General features: G+C 57.3%; 1 protein-coding gene across 3 annotated transcripts; it reads left to right on the top strand.

The window, feature by feature from the left end:
• Nucleotides 1-30: 30 nt before the first annotated feature.
• On the top strand, nucleotides 31-14,527 carry TNS2 (tensin 2). Of its 3 annotated transcripts, none has more exons than XM_006904546.3 (29): nucleotides 31-135; nucleotides 2,807-2,915; nucleotides 3,403-3,440; nucleotides 4,335-4,373; nucleotides 4,684-4,722; nucleotides 4,884-4,933; nucleotides 5,155-5,326; nucleotides 5,608-5,658; nucleotides 5,968-6,090; nucleotides 6,176-6,240; nucleotides 7,091-7,174; nucleotides 7,719-7,831; nucleotides 7,936-7,996; nucleotides 8,260-8,335; nucleotides 8,573-8,702; nucleotides 8,788-8,853; nucleotides 8,923-9,036; nucleotides 9,213-10,424; nucleotides 10,565-10,715; nucleotides 10,823-11,412; nucleotides 11,544-11,633; nucleotides 11,969-12,094; nucleotides 12,298-12,390; nucleotides 12,505-12,582; nucleotides 12,755-12,832; nucleotides 13,266-13,434; nucleotides 13,525-13,593; nucleotides 13,733-13,762; nucleotides 13,895-14,527. In XM_006904546.3, the coding sequence occupies exons 1-29, from the start codon at nucleotides 49-51 to the stop codon at nucleotides 14,031-14,033; spliced, it is 4,242 nt and encodes a 1,413-aa protein (XP_006904608.2). In that variant the 5' UTR covers nucleotides 31-48; the 3' UTR covers nucleotides 14,034-14,527. The 3 variants fall into 3 exon arrangements, with proteins under 3 accessions (XP_006904608.2, XP_015443940.1, XP_006904609.1); XM_015588454.2 differs by lacking the exon at nucleotides 31-135 and adding an exon at nucleotides 142-411; XM_006904547.3 differs by lacking the exon at nucleotides 31-135 and adding an exon at nucleotides 439-1,136.
• The last annotated feature ends 1,144 nt before the right edge of the window (nucleotides 14,528-15,671 follow it).

Below are 15,671 nucleotides of genomic sequence, written 5' to 3'. Positions count from 1 at the left end.
GCCATGTTCCCAGGAGGGAGGCAGGAGGCCCACGGAGGGGGGTAGAGTATGCATTGGGAGGGGGACCTCCTGTCCAGTCCTCAGGTCCTGGAACAGCTGCTAAGGAAGAAGAGCAGAACTGGGAAAGCCATGAAGGTAGTACTCAGGCTTTGGGGGAGGGAGGCAGCCCTAGGGCCTGGGGCGGAGGGCCTAAGTGGCAGGGCTCTAAAGAAGGCCTAAGGATCTGAGATATCAGGAAGAAACAAGCCCAGGAAATGAGTGAGTGGGGAACTGTCAGGAGCTGAGCAGCTGGGGGCTCTCAGGAGAAGGGCCTCAAATGCCTTGGGCTGTGGCAGAATGGATCACTCCTGTGGGCAAAGCTGTCATCTGGCTGGAATTTGCCTTCCAGTGTGAATGGGGGAAGGGGGAAAGGTGAGCTCATTTTCCTTTTTCTACTTCACAACCGGTGAAACTGAGTCAGGAAGCTAGCCCTCAGTCCCATTTTCCCTCACCCTCAGGGTACACTCCGGATCCTGGGCTGGCTGGAGTAGTGACTCCTAGCTTCCCTCCGTCCTCACTGGAAGTCCCCAGAGAGCCTGAGAGTTCTGGCTGGGAGGCTGGCCTGGCCAGGACACGGTGTTCCCCGCTGGCCCTTGAGCCCTGCCCTGAGACCTAAATTCCCACCCTGCCCCCACCCTGCCCTGCCCCACTAGTGACTGGATCTCAGGATTCCTGCAGATCCCTGGATGAGGTGAATCCCTGGGCATGGGGCAGCTCCAGAGCAGGGGATGTGGAGGGCAAAAGATGCTGGGTTGACACTCCCAGCAGGGTAGATCCTGGGAATCTGATCTCCTGGCCTCCCCCACATCCTCCCCCACCCCACTTCCTGGAGCAGCGACCTGCCCCCTTCCCGCCTGTACTCCCCTCCGCTTCCAGGGCTGGGCTTCTCCTCACACCAGCCAGACAGCCTACCCTCCACCCAAGGGAAGCGGCTGCCTCCGCCAGGCTGCTTCCAGGAAGCCCCAGGCCAGGCCCCAGCATTGTTCTGGCCCCACGGCCAGCACTTCAGCCAGCCGGACACCATGAAGTCCAGCGGCCCCGTGGAGAGGCTGCTCAGAGCCCTGGGGAGGAGGGACAGCAGCCGGGCCACCAGCAGGGTAGGAGTGCCCACTAACTGGGCAGAGGAGGGGCGGGGTGGAGGTGTGGACAGTGGAGGAGGGGTCCAAGACTCAGGCCAGACCCTCCCCCTCAGCCTTCTCCCTTTGCCCTGCATCCCCCTCATTCTGCCCCTTTGAGGTTGCCAGGGCTGTGGTGTGAGCAGCAGAAGTTTGGGTTAGAGCAGAACCTGGCGTCTGTTTTGGCTCCTCTATAACCTCCCTGCCCTAGCCCAGGCCAACCCTCACGGTCCTGGCCCCCCATATACCTTCCAGGTATACTTCATTGTAGGACCTTTCCGGATACCATCCTGGATCCCCAGAGCAGGGCTAAGAGATCAGGCGCCTTCCCTGAGCCAAGAGGTTTGGGGGAAATGGGGAGGGGTTGGTGAAGGAAAGAAAAGAGGTGGCCAGGTCTCAGGAGTGCCTTAGACACTGGGGGTTTGCTTTCCGCTGACATCATCCGTGTATGCTGTTCATACTAGTTGTACCCAAGTTTCCTAGTGGGTCTGGCAAGGTTGATCCAGCCCAGGAGAGTTCAGCTACTGGTTTAATCCAGCTGCTTCAGGGATGGACAGCCAAGAGACCAGAGGTACTGCCTAGGTCCCCATGCTGGGAGGCCTAGAGGCCCCATCACTCCCTTTCTCCACAGTTTCTCAGTCTTACCCCAAAAGCGGCAGCTCAGGGCAACATGAAACAATACTATAGAAGGGGCATGGGGCAGGAATTTGAACTCCAGAGGAGGAGAAAAATGGGTAGAAGAGAGAGGAGGCAAGGAGGTAAATGGTCCCCAGACAGGATGGGAGGAGTGAACCACAGTGGGAGGGATGAGACAGTAGGAGGAGGCCTGGGCCACAGCGAGCATCCCAGCCTCCTGCTTCACTGCACCTCTGGGTGGGAAGGGTCCCAACACAGCATCTGGTCCACTCCCTTCCCCCATTCAATGCTGAAATCCCACTTGACCTTCCTCAAACAATGGGGTGTTCCCTACAGCCAGAAGTAAGTAGCGAGGCAGCTCAATATTTTCCCCGATGTCATGCCTCTGCCTCTCCTTTCAGTATTACCACCCGCCTCCTTACACAACTGCTGCCTGCCGCCTCAATGCACAATGAGTAAACATGTTCTGGGGAGGGGAGGGAATGTCAGCTGCCTAGAGCATGGGGACAGCAGGAGTCAGGGGAGCAGAGCTGGCTGAGGCCACTCCCTGCCAGGTCAGTCTGGTGCTACGTGACTGACATCCTACATTCATTTCTGGACCCCCTGCTGCTCACTGTGTACATGGGCCCCCATCTGAGGAAGGCAAGATGGGAGGAGAAACAGAACCCCATAGAAGAGAGTTAGAGAGCACCCCTACCAGGAGGAAATCTCTCGGGTTTGGGGTGGCAGTGACCACAAGGGTGTCACACGCCAGGGCCACATGAGGGGTCTAAGTGATCCCTTGGGGAGGAAACGACCCAGCGACAGTGACACAAGGGGCCAGATTCCATGCACTGTAGAGGACAGGCCCCACAACTGGCCGGAAACAGCTGTAGCCAAGTGTGTCCTACGAGTTTGGGGACTTTAATTGGGATGGAGGAAGAAAGGAACCAGTATAGTCCTAAGATCTTGGCCCAGTCCCAGAGACGGGCTGGCTGGGAATGGACACCTCTGTCTGTGTCTGTCCCTTCACCCAGCCTAGGAAAGCTGAGCCGCATAGCTTCCGGGAGAAGGTTTTCCGGAAGAAACCGCCAGTCTGTGCAGTGTGTAAGGTGACCATCGATGGGACGGGCGTCTCGTGCAAAGGTGAGGCACCCTGTTCTGTGACTCTGAGAGCCTTCACCCAGCATGACTGTGTCACACAACTCCAGCTGGCAGATGCACAGAACATAAACCATAATGTGCGTGCCGCCCCTTGACTGGGCAACATGAGAGCAGAGAGGCAGCTGCTTCTGTTCCAAACAGCCCTTGCTCTCCATGACAGACACTCTAAGCAAAGCAGGAGACCCAATACTCTCCAACACCTTCCCACCCTGACCTGTGACTGGTGGCTTTTCTCACCCCCTTCCTCATCACCCCCACCTACCCTAGAACATTATCCTGGCTCTCTCCCATCCTGGCCTGGGAAGTAGTACCCCACTACCATTCTCTGCCCCTGTTCCCTCACCCCATCTCAATGCAGTCCTGGAAGTCCCAGGGTCTGGTTCTAGGGCCTGGAGAGATGGGAGAGGGCCACCTCTTCTGCTGTCCCTATAGACCCCTGCTAACCCCTCTTCCTCCTACCCTCCTCTAGTCTGCAAGGTGGCCACACACAGAAAATGTGAAGCAAAGGTGAGTATCAGGTGGGGGAGGGAGACCGGGTCTGTTCTTCCTCTGAATCAGGGTTCTCTAGCTACACTGGCATCAACCCTCCACTCCTTTCATCATTGGAGAACCCCTGCTGGCATGGGAGAGGGTGCTGCACTGGGCCCTTTAAGAACCACCCTACTCCACCCCCTGGAGGGTTGGCCCAGGCGAGTGGACGAGACAGCGACAGCGTTTGTCTTGGTGCTGTGCCCAGGCTGCAGCTGGCGAGAGGGTGGGGGTGGGGAAGAGGAGGAGAATGAGGAGGAGGAAGGGTGGGGTGGGTGGGTAGGGGAGCAGGATTTCAGAGACTGGGCCGCCGGATGGGCTGTGCCTTCCCTCTGGGGAAGGGGCCTCAGGATGCCTGGGTGGGTCTCATCCTGGGCCCTGGAGAGGCTGGGCAGAAGGTACAAGCTGTGGACATCAGCTTGTCCCCATTGTCAACTGGGGACCTGCGAGCCCCATCATGAGGAGGTTCTTTGGTCCTCTTCCTGCAGTGCAGGGGTTCCCAGGACCTTGGAGCTGGCTTTGGGGAGCTCTGTACCCAAGGGCGGGGTCTAATGGTGAAAGAGGCCAGTGTCCGTCCCTGGCCATGGACTGCCTGTATGGCTCTATATATAACTCCTGCCCTGTAGCTGGATGAATGGGGGTCTGTGTGGGCATGGGGCTAAGAGCCAAGAGCAACAAGTGGGGGGCGTGGGGGTGGGGGACCGAGAGGCCAGAGGGGAGGCTCCCTTAAATAGAGGAACCTCAGCTGGAGCCTGTGCCCATCTCCTGACAGCCCCTCCACCTTCTTGCTGAAACTGAGGGGTGGCCCCATCCTCGAGTCCAGGAGAGCCCATTTCACCAGGAGCTTAGGCTCTCACTCGGGTCTTCTTTCAGGTGACTTCGTCCTGTCAGGCCTTGCCTCCTGCAGAGCTGGTGAGTGTGCTCTGGGATGAGGTGGGGGAGGCAAGGAACCTGGCTTCGGTGTCCAAAGGTTGGGGGCGGGGAGCGGGAGGTTACCTTGAATGGACTGCTGTGGATATTGGTCAGCCTGAGGGAAAGGGAAAATACGTCTGGGCCCTCTGTTCTTCTTGTCCTCTGGACCTGCTGAGACTAGAATTCTTCTCCCCTTGCCCAATACAACCCTCACAAGGGACACTGGCAGGCTGTCTCCATTATCCCCAGAACCACACTGGTCCTTGCCCCTGCCCTAACCACTCCCTTTTCCTCCCCCATCTCCCTCTAGCGGAGAAACACGGCCCCCGTGCGGCGCATAGAGCACCTGGTAAGGTGATGCTGGAGAAGGGGTGAAAGAAGGTAGCTCTGGGAATAAGGACCTAGGTTTCTTCTGGGGACAAAAGTTCATGGAACTCTGGAGTGGGGAGCCTAGAGTGGTGGGGCGGGGGGCACCCAAAGAGATGCGCATCATCTCATGTTATCCACCAGGGATCCACCAAGTCTCTGAACCACTCAAAGCAGCGCAGCACTCTGCCCAGGTAAGTGAGGGCCCCGGGAGTGATCCCACATGAGCCCTTTCCGCGGTTCTCACGCACCCCCAAAGAAGTTCTCTGGGACAGCCCTCCACCCCTCCCAGACGATTCCATTCATTTTCGGGACCCGGGAGGCCTCACCTGCCGCGGTCTAGACACTCTTCCATTATACCAGACCCCTCCGGGAGCCCGCCCCCTCCGTTTCTTACGCAGGCTTCTCTTCCCAGGAGCTTCAGCCTGGACCCGCTCATGGAGCGCCGCTGGGACCTGGACCTCACCTACGTGACTGAGCGGATACTGGCTGCCGCCTTCCCTGCACGGCCCGACGAGCAGCGACACCGAGGCCACCTGCGTGAGCTGGCTCACGTGCTGCAATCCAAGCACCGTGACAAGTACCTGGTGAGGGGCGGGGCCTGCCGCAATCAGCTAATGAGAGACCTGGGAGATCCAGATGGGCCCTGGCTACCCGCTGACGTCAAACCCTCGGAGGCGGGGCCCGGAGGTGCAGGGGATACCGCCTGGGAGCGAAGACCATCGGGCTGCCACTGCTGGGCAAGGCCTTAGCAACCTCCTCATTTTGAAGAAAGACTTAGGGTCACAGTGGGTGACACCACCTCCACGCATCGCCGTGCCTCGCTTCTTGAGGTCACTTCCATCTAAAGCCCCCCAATTTCTTGCAGCTCTTCAACCTTTCAGAGAAAAGACATGATCTGACTCGCCTAAACCCCAAGGTAGGAAGGGATTAAAGCCGTTACCCTGAATCACTCCCACCCAGAAGCCCCCAGCTTCCTCGTTACTAATAGTAGCATTTGGCATCTTCTTCACTATTAAGAACTTTCCCATATGCCATATACTTGAGACACCCCAAAGCATGGTGCAGCAGGTAGGACCCATTGTAAAAGTGAGGAAAGTGTTGAGGATGTTGTGGACAGCCAATAGGTTGACCTCGCCCCAGACCGCTACACCCTGTCCCTTTTTCATCCATTTCTCTTCACTTATGGCCCCCACCCCCAGTTCCGCCCCTGCACTCTCCTCCCCAGGTCCAGGACTTTGGCTGGCCTGAGCTGCACGCACCCCCGCTGGACAAGCTGTGTTCCATCTGCAAAGCCATGGAGACCTGGCTCAGTGCTGACCCACAGCATGTGGTCGTACTATATTGCAAGGTGGGCTGGGACCTTGGGTTTGCAGGGCTGGGGCGCCCTCAGCCTGGGGCCCCAGCAGGCCCTCCATCCCTGTCTCTATCCTCAGGGGAGCAAGAGCAAGCTCGGGGTCATTGTCTCTGCCTACATGCACTACAGCAAGATCTCTGCAGGGTGAGGCTTCCCCGCCCAAGTGTCCCCTTCCTCAATGGCCCTTCCTCCTGCTGGTCCTTGAGGAACCCATCTCCCCTGAAGCCCACCTCTGTGTTCAGAGAGCCATTTACTATAAACTTGACATTGCCACCTCCTTTTCCTCACTTGTACCTCACCACAGTTCCTGGCAGGTGATCCGTAGTAGTTTCCTGGGGCTGCTGTAACAAAGTGCCACAAACTAAGTGGCTTAAGACAACAGAAATTAATTGTCTCAGTTCTGGAGGCTAGAAGTCTAAAACTGAGGTGTCAGCAGAGCTGCACTCCCTCTGAGACTATGGATAGAATCCTTCCTTGCCTCTTCCTAGCTTCTGGTGGTGGCTAGCAACCCTTGATGCTCCTTGGCTTGCAGCTGCATCACTCCAATCTCTGCCTTCGTCGTCACATGGCCGTCTTCCTGTGTGTCTGTGTGTCTGTGTCTCTTCTCTTCTTCTAAGGACACCAATCATATTGGATTAAGGGCTCACCCTACTCCAGTATGACATCTTAACTAATTACAACTGCAACGACCCTATTTCCAAATAAGGTCACATTCTGAGGTACATATCTTTGGGGGGACACAATTCAACCCATAACATGGTCTTATTGCCCCATTTTACAGATGAGGAAACTAAAGTTCAGGGTACAATTGCCTGAGGTCCAACAACTAGTAAAGTGACTTTACATGGGGTTTCTAGTTCTCTTTACCACAACTCTAGACTTTCTCTAGACTTGGGGGAGGGTCGCCCCTCTCATCTCTCCCCTGGAGCTTAGGGATGGGAGTCCAGGATGGAGGCCAGGTCCTCATCCCCTGAACTGCCTCCGCTTTTCTCAGGGCAGACCAGGCGCTGGCCACTCTTACTATGCGGAAGTTCTGTGAGGACAAGGTGGCCACAGAGCTGCAGCCCTCCCAGCGCCGGTGAGTAGCATGGGTGGGGATGGGCTGGTGGAGCAGCTCCCTCCATGGCTACCAAGGCCAAGTTTTTCTCATTCACATAGCACACCTTCATGGTGCACTTCTGATATGCCAGGCACTGTGCCAAGTGCTGAGAATTCAGGATAAACAAGGTCCCTGCTCTCATGGCGCTTACATTCTAGTAGTGTAAAAGGCAAGAAACCTGTGACAAATAGACAAGATCATTTGGATGATGACAAGTGCTATGAGGAAAATAAAGCTGTCTTTTGGTAGAGAGACTTGCCAGATAGTCAGGGCCTGCCTCTATAAGACAAAGGTCTGGGGGAAGAGCATTCTGGGCAAAGGGGGCAACAAGTACAAAACCTTTGATGCAGCAAGAAAAATTGAGGTTAGATACAAGGAAGAACTTTCTGGCTGCAAAAAGAAGGAAGTACTGAGGAGAAGGGCAGCCCTTCCAAGTGTGAGTGGGGGTTGTACACAGTTGAAATGATACAAGGGGACCTCCAGAGGAAGGGGCTTATGTTTTCCTTGATATACCCCCCACCAGATATATCAGCTACTTCAGTGGTCTGCTGTCTGGCTCCATCAGAATGAACAGCAGCCCTCTCTTCCTGCACTATGTGCTCATGCCCATGCTGCCAGCCTTTGAACCTGGCACAGGTGAGTCTACCTGGGAGCTACTCCATGAGGAGCTATCCCCCACCCCCTCCACTCAGCACCCCTCATGTGCCTTCTTCTTGCCCCTTCCCACCCCCCCAACTCAGGCTTCCAGCCCTTCCTCAAGATCTACCAGTCCATGCAGCTTGTCTACACATCTGGAATCTAGTGAGTGCTGTGTTCCCAGGCCCCTGCTCCCCTGGGCCCCTGCTCCCTGGAGTCCTTTTTCTCCAGCTTCCTCAGATACTTGGGCCTCCAGCTCCAGCCTCTGAACCTGAAAACTAAACCACCATGGAATCCATTTTACAGAAGGGGAAGCTGAGGTTCAGCTAAAGGTCTCTCACTCAGGGCTCAGACTCCCATCTCCCAGCTCCCTCCTGACTCTTCACAGCTACCCCTGATTCAGCTCTGCCTTCTCCTCTCTTCCACAGTCATATTGCAGGCCCTGGTCCTCAGCAGCTTTGCATCAGCCTGGAGCCAGCCCTCCTCCTCAAAGGCGACATCATGGTGAGGGGGCCTTGGCAACAAGGGGAGTCTTAGGTATGGGGTAGGGGCTGGTGTTGTCTCACCATCTCCGGTGAATCATAAATTCAAGCCAGATTAGAGAGTGAAAAAGGAGTCCCCTAGATGGGGGTCATCTTGAGGTGGAAGCAGGGCAGAGCTGTGGCCAGACGGTCCCCAGAGTGGAAGCACCGAGAAAGCGTAAGTAGACATGAGGGCCTGATCCCAGTCTCCCTCTCCCAGGTGACATGCTATCACAAGGGTGGCCGGGGGACAGACCGGACCCTTGTGTTCCGAGTCCAGTTCCACACATGCACCATCCATGGATCACGGCTCACCTTTCCCAAGGACCAGCTGGATGAGGCCTGGACTGGTGAGTTAGAGACAAGTTGTGTCGGGGCTGGAGCCCAGGTGAGGGCAGGCAGGGGACCTGGCTTCTCATTGTCCATTCCTCACAGATGAGAGATTCCCCTTCCAAGCCTCAGTGGAGTTTGTCTTCTCCTCCAGCCCCGAGAAGATCAAAGGTAAGAGCAGGGCCTGGGGTTGGGGCTGAAAGCTGTCTCCCTGCTCCTCACCACCTGGGCCTTCCGCAGGCAATACCCCACGGAATGACCCCTCGGTCACTGTTGACTACAACACCACAGAGCCCGCTGTGCGCTGGGACTCCTATGAGAACTTCAACCAGCACCATGAGGACAGTGTGGATGGTGTGTGCAGCAGGCCCAGGGGTGGTGGAAGGTTTGGGGGGCACAGTCCTTCCTCCCCAGGCAGATCTACCTCCCAAAAGACACCCCCTGAGCCGGAGTCTCCAGCACTGTCCCCTCTCATTAATTCTCTCTCTTTTCTCTGCCTGCTCTCCCTCCCTGATCCTCTCCCCACTCAGGCTCCCTGACCCATACCTGTGGCCCCCTAGATGGCAGTCCTTATGCCCAGGTGCAGCGAGCCCCCCGCCAGACCCCACCAGCACCCCCTCCAGAGCCACCCCCACCCCCACTGCTGTCTGTCAGCAGCGACTCTGGCCATTCATCCACACTGACCACGGAGCCAGCCACAGAGTCCCCTGGCCGGCCACCCCCAACGGCTGCTGAGCGGCAGGAGTTAGATCGCCTCCTGGGAGGCTGTGGAGTGGCCAGCGGGGGCCGGGGGGCTGGGCGCGAGACAGCTATCCTGGATGACGAAGAGCAGCCCGCCATGGGTGGAGGTGCCCACCTTGGAACATATTCAGGCCACAGACCTGCCCTCAGCCGTCACTGCTCCTGCCGCCAGGGTTACCGAGAACCCTTTGGGGTCCCCAATGGGGGCTACTACCGGCCAGAGGGAACCCTGGAGAGGCGGCGGCTGGCCTATGGGGGCTATGAGGGGCCCACCCAGGGCTATGCCGAGGCCTCTGTGGAGAAGCGGCGCCTCTGCCGATCACTGTCCGAGGGGCCATACCCCTACCCCCCTGAGCCGGGGAAACCGGCCAGTGGGGACTTCAGCTACCGCTCCCCTGGCTACCGGGAGGTGATGATCCTGGAGGACCCTGGGCTGCCTGCCCTATGCTCCTGCCCTGCCTGTGAGGAGAAGCTGGCTCTACCCACGACAGCCCTATATGGGCTTCGACTGGAGAGGGAGGCTGGAGAGGGGTGGGTGAGCGAGGCTGGCAAGTCTCTCCTACACCCAGTACGGTCTGGGCACCCACTGCCCCTGCTGGTGCCGGCCTGCGGGCATCACCATGTCCCAATGCCTGACTACAGCTGCCTGAAGCCACCCAAGGCAGGCGAGGAAGGGCATGAGGGCTGCTCCTACGCCATGTGCCCTGAAGGCAGGTATGGGCATCCAGGCTACCCTGCTCTTGTGACATATGGCTACGGAGGAGCAGTTCCCAGTTACTGCCCAGCATATGGCCGGGTGCCTCACAGCTGTGGGTCTCCAGGTGAGGGCAGAGGGTATCCCAGCCCTAGTGCCCACTCCCCACGGGCTGGCTCCATTTCCCCGGGCAGCCCTCCCTACCCACCATCCAGGAAGCTGAGCTACGAGATCCCTGCAGAGGAGGGAGGGGACAGGTATCCGCTGCCTGGGCACCTAGCCCCAGCAGGACCCTTGACATCTGCAGGTAAGGGGCACTGGGGTGGGGAGTGCCCAGGGCAGAGGAGGGTCCTGGAGGATGGTGGGGAAGGCACAGAGTGAGAAAGAGCTACACCATACAGAAGGCCTGTTCCTGACTTACAGCCTCTCTTCTCCCCTTCCCTGCAGAGTCACCTGAGCCAGTGTCCTGGAGGGAGGGACCCAGTGGGCACAGTACCCTGCCTCGGTCTCCCCGAGATGCCCAGTGCAGTGCCTCTTCAGAGTTGTCTGGTCCCTCTACACCCCTGCATACCAGCAGCCCAGTTCAGGGCAAAGAAAGGTAGGCAGGTACCTCCTTGCCCAAGCAGGCACTGAAGGCTAGGGGTGGGGAACAGCTCACAATGGGGGCTCTGAGGCCCTGCTGACCACCTGCCCTCCTTTTTACAGTGCCCGACGGCAGGACACCAGGTCCCCCACCTTGGTACCCACTCAGAGACTTAGTCCTGGTGGGGCTTTATCACCTGTATCTCAGGGAGGCACTGAAAAGGCTGCTGAGCTGCCAGCAAGAAGTGGACTTGAGCCTCCAGCGCCTAGCCCCTTCTCCCCAACCTCCTCTGCCAGCTCACCCAATGACTGGCCTCAAGAGAGGAGCCCGGGGGGCCGCTCTGACAGTGCCAGTCCAAGGGGTCCTGTGCCCACCACACTGCCTGGCCTCCGCCATGCCCCCTGGCAGGGCCTTCGTGACCCCCCAGACAGCCCAGATGGGTCCCCGCTCACCCCTGTGCCTACCCAGATGCCTTGGCTTGTGGCCAGCCCAGAGCCACCTCAGAGCTCACCCACTCCTGCCTTCCCCCTGGCTGCATCCTATGATATCAGTGGCCCTACCCAGCCCCCACTTCCTGAGAAGCGCCACCTGCCGGGGCCTGGACAACAACCAGGCCCCTGGGGCCCAGAGCAGGCATCACCACCAGCCAGAAGCACCAGTCACCATGTCACCTTTGCACCTCAGCTCCCAGATAATGTCCCCCACCCCCCAGGTATAAAGACCTTGAGGGAGGGAGAGAGGGTGGGAAGGGGAGCCACCTTGCGAGAACCCTTTTTCCCAGAGAGAGGCATGGTGTGGTGACTGGGTACCCCTGGGGCCAAACTCACTCCCTCCCTGTCCTAGACCCCCCCATGCAAGAGAGCCAGAGCAATGTCAAGTTTGTCCAGGATACGTCCAAGTTCTGGTACAAGCCACACCTGTCCCGTGATCAAGGTGAGAAGCCAGCCTGCCCCACCCCTCCCACCCTCTAGGGCTCTATCTGGGCTTTGGACCCAGTCCAGCCTTCTAGTTGACGCCCTTGCTGCCTCCTCCCCGTCTCGGCGTTTACTCTAGGCCGAGCCTCTCTCTAGCAGGTGGTTCTTGGCTCTGGTCCCAAGGTGGTTTAGACTCCATTGTCAGTGCCCTGTTAATGCTAAAGTTCTGTACTCAGATGCCCAACACCACCACAGCTGTTAGGGCGAATGGCCCGGGGAGCTGTCTAGCAGAGCAGTGGGGCTACGTGAGGCTCAGTCAGCCACTGTGCAAACTGCTCCTCCTGCCTCCCCCAGCCATCGCCCTGCTGAAGGACAAGGACCCTGGGGCCTTCCTGATCAGAGACAGTCATTCATTCCAAGGAGCCTATGGGCTGGCACTCAAGGTGGCTACACCCCCACCCAGTGCCCAGCCCTGGAAAGGTACAGGATGCCCAAACCTGAGGGAAAAGGGGAGTGGAGTGGGGCAGAGACAGAGGCAAAACAAGGAAGGTGGGGGTAGGTCATCCCACTTGGTGGGGAGGAACAGGAAGTGACTCTCCTGCTCTGGAAAGATTCCCAGAGAACGGGAGAACAGGGGAACTTGGAATCTGATAAAGCCATTCTCTCCTTTCCTGGCCTCTCAGGGGACCCTTTGGAACAGCTGGTCCGCCATTTTCTCATTGAGACTGGGCCCAAAGGGGTGAAGATAAAGGGCTGTCCCAGTGAGCCCTACTTTGGTGAGAAGCAGGGGCTGGGGAGGCTATACTGGGTTTGTTTAGGGAGGCCGAGGGATCTGAGGAAGTTGGCGAGAAAGCTGGGCACCTCAGGATGTTTCTCACCTTTCACTGTAGGCAGCCTGTCCGCTCTGGTCTCCCAGCACTCTATCTCCCCGCTGTCTCTGCCTTGCTGCCTGCGCATTCCCAGTAAAGGTGGGTGTTTTATCATCTCTGTTCTCACCTATCCCTCTCCACTGCAGCCAAAGACAGAATCCAGGGTCCTGGTTCCCAGCCTGCTTTTCCTTGGGATGGCAGAGGGACTTCTCCAGCTCCTAGGGAATGCTCCTCTCTACTGACCTGCTCTGTTGGCCCTCATTTCCCTTAGATCCTCTGGATGAGGCCCCAGAAGCCCCAGTGCCCCCCAACATGAGCACAGCGGCAGACCTCCTGCGTCAGGGCGCTGGTAGGGGCTTCTCTCTCCACCCTTCCCTCTCTCTGGGCACCAAGCGGGGCACTGCAGATATAGGCATAGAGCACTGAAAGGCCTTGAGGTGGGTGGGCCCTGACAGATGCTTTTAACCCATGAAGGCAGGGGGAGCCTAATATTTGTAGGGTATGAAAAAGGGGGTCCTCAGTTCAGATTCTCATTATAAAAATGAGAATCCTGGAGAGGGGACTTGTTAGAATACAGATCCTCAGGCCTCCTTCTAGCATTTCTGACTAGATCTGGGGGATTCATAGAATCTGCCTTTTTCACAGGTTACCTATGTAATTCTAATGCATTTTGAGCAGTGTTAGCAGGAGAAAGTGCAAGAGCTGGTGGTGTGGGAGCACTAGGGGGAGACAGATCTGGGGTCTGGCAAAGGATCCCCCCAACACACTTCTTGCCCCCGTAGCCTGCAGTGTGCTCTACCTGACCTCAGTGGAGACTGAGTCACTGACTGGCCCCCAGGCAGTGGCCCGGGCCAGCTCTGCAGCTTTGAGCTGCAGCCCCCGCCCAACACCAGCCATTGTCCACTTCAAGGTCTCAGCCCAGGGCATTACATTGACAGACAACCAAAGGAAGTGAGTATGTGTTCTGAGCCCTTGGGAAACCCCAAGCTTAGGCCCCAGGGGCTCCAATTTCTGGGCGTTACCCTGATCTTTCCTTCACAGGCTCTTCTTTCGCCGCCATTATCCAGTGAACAGCATCACCTTCTCCAGCACTGATCCTCAGGACCGGAGGTGACCCTCCCTCCCAGCCCTTTCCTCCTATAGCCCCACCGTGGCCCATCAGGCCCCATAGACCAGTCTCCTGCTGTAGCTCCTCATTCAGTAGCTACTTCCTGGGGTACATTCCTTCACAGTTCTTTTCCTTCTGCAGATGGACCAACCCTGATGGGACCACCTCCAAGTAAGCCTTTCCATGGGCACAATCTCTTCCCTCCACGGGATCGAGGCACCTCCTTTCTCCCCAACCCTGGCTCTGCAGTCCCCTGTGAAAGGGGTGCTGAGCCCCCTCCCTACCCTGCTTTTGTGCCTCTAGGATCTTTGGTTTCGTAGCCAAGAAACCGGGAAGTCCCTGGGAGAATGTGTGTCACCTCTTTGCAGAGCTTGACCCAGATCAGCCTGCAGGTGCCATTGTCACCTTCATCACCAAAGTTCTACTGGGACAGAGAAAATGAAGGAAGGCCACAAGCTCGGAGCCCACATCAACACTGCACCCTTCCCAGCACCCCACAGCCCTCACTTCCCCTGGCCTAGACCCAGGAGACCCGGGAGCTGGCCCCCTCCTTTAGGAATGGGGAGTGGGCATGAGCCTGGGACACTGCTCTCCTTCCCCGCCCCCAGCCTGCTAAGCTAAGTGGATGGGCAGTGAGATGACCTTGCACGTGAGATGGCAGAGATGGGCATGTGAAGGGTGAGGAGGCATCAGCTATTGAGCTCTGGAGGGGATCAGGACAGCCCTACCTGCACAAGAACATCAGCCCTGGAGAGGAGCCAGCTCCACCCAGCTGCAGGTCCCAGAAGGCAAGGAGAGGGCAGAGAGGTGTGGGAAGCAACACACTCCCTCCTCTGCCTTCCCCTCTGAACAGAGAGATCAGAGTGAGATCACATGAAAAAGGGGGAAAAAAAGAGTCTATTTTTGTCTAATAATAAAGAATTTCTATAATGTTTAGTTGGAGCTGGAGTTGTGCATGTTCACAGGAAGGGCAAAGCCTGCTTCCCAGGGGCATACCTGTGCTTTCTGGGGGCATTCCAGGCCCGACACCAGGTCCATGGGACATATGCAGTCCCCATCTTTGAGCTCACATGGGTCCACATGTCCCAGTGAGCAAGATGACCCCACTTCCAGCCATGTCCCTAGCCCTACATACTGATAAAGGACTCCTGTGCCCCTGCCATGCTGATAAATACAGAAACTCCATCTTTATTGGCTGTATAAACATCTGTCTGTACATACATTTCATACATCATAGTGCAGGGCCTGAAGGGAGGGCCCAAGGTGAGGCCCCAGCAGCACAACAGCTCCCCCTTTCCCCAAAACCCTACCCGCTCTGTGCAAACCAAGGCCATCAGCTCCTGCTCCCTCTTCCTCCCAGGAGAAGACACTGTATGCGGAGGCGGTCAGGGGTCAAGGGGGTAGGAAACAGGAAGGCTTGGTCAGGGAAGACACATGTTAAGTGCTAGAATCAAACACTGAAGCAAAACAGGCAACTGGCACAGGCAGCAAGCTGGGAGATGGGGTAGGGCAGAAAGGGGAGTGAGGGGCCAAGTTGCCCTCTGGGACACTTGGCGAGGACTCTGGGGTCTTGCCCTCTCCAAGGCAGGAGAGACATGCTCTGGAGTCTCAGCTTGCATCCCAGAGAACAAGAGACAAGTGTGCCATGGGTAGACCGAGAATGGAAAGGCAGAGATAGAAACTAAGACGCCAGTCCCCACGACCCAGCACCTGACAGCTCCTCTCTCAAGCCATTAAACACATAATGGGCACCCACTTACGTGTGTCTAACTAGGGGAGCCAGAGACACAGATTCTCCATGGGACTATGGTGCCTGGACAGGTGGTGAGAGAGAAAGCCAGCTCTCAGGACAAAGAACAGAAACCCTAGAGCAGTCTTCTTGGGACAGTAGTCAGTGGAAGGAGAGAAAGCCCAAGAGAACCCCCTAGCCCAGCCAGGGAGAATGACAGCAGCAACTGGTTCACACAACGAGAAGAGAGAACAAAAAAGAAAATGCAAAGAGAAATACTGTGGCAAACAGGACAGGGGCTGTCTCTATTCCATCCGCTGTAAAGCCTCAGGCCCAAATAGCAGCTGAGAC

The sequence above is a fragment of the Pteropus alecto genome, unplaced genomic scaffold (assembly GCF_000325575.1).
Source record: "Pteropus alecto unplaced genomic scaffold, ASM32557v1 scaffold220, whole genome shotgun sequence".
Classification (NCBI taxonomy): Eukaryota; Metazoa; Chordata; class Mammalia; order Chiroptera; family Pteropodidae; genus Pteropus; species Pteropus alecto.
The sequence above is the reverse complement of the archived record's forward strand: the minus strand, read 5'-3'. Positions and strand labels throughout refer to the sequence as shown.

Bases quoted from the DNA above. Each gene is read 5' to 3' on its own strand.
- TNS2 (XM_006904546.3), top strand. From the start codon at position 49: ATGCATTGGGAGGGGGACCTCCTGTCCAGTCCTCAGGTCCTGGAACAG. The intron at 12,833-13,265 runs GTAGGGGCTTCT...TTGCCCCCGTAG, and splicing joins CCTCCTGCGTCAGGGCGCTG to CCTGCAGTGTGCTCTACCTG. The intron at 13,763-13,894 runs GTAAGCCTTTCC...TTGTGCCTCTAG, and splicing joins CCTGATGGGACCACCTCCAA to GATCTTTGGTTTCGTAGCCA.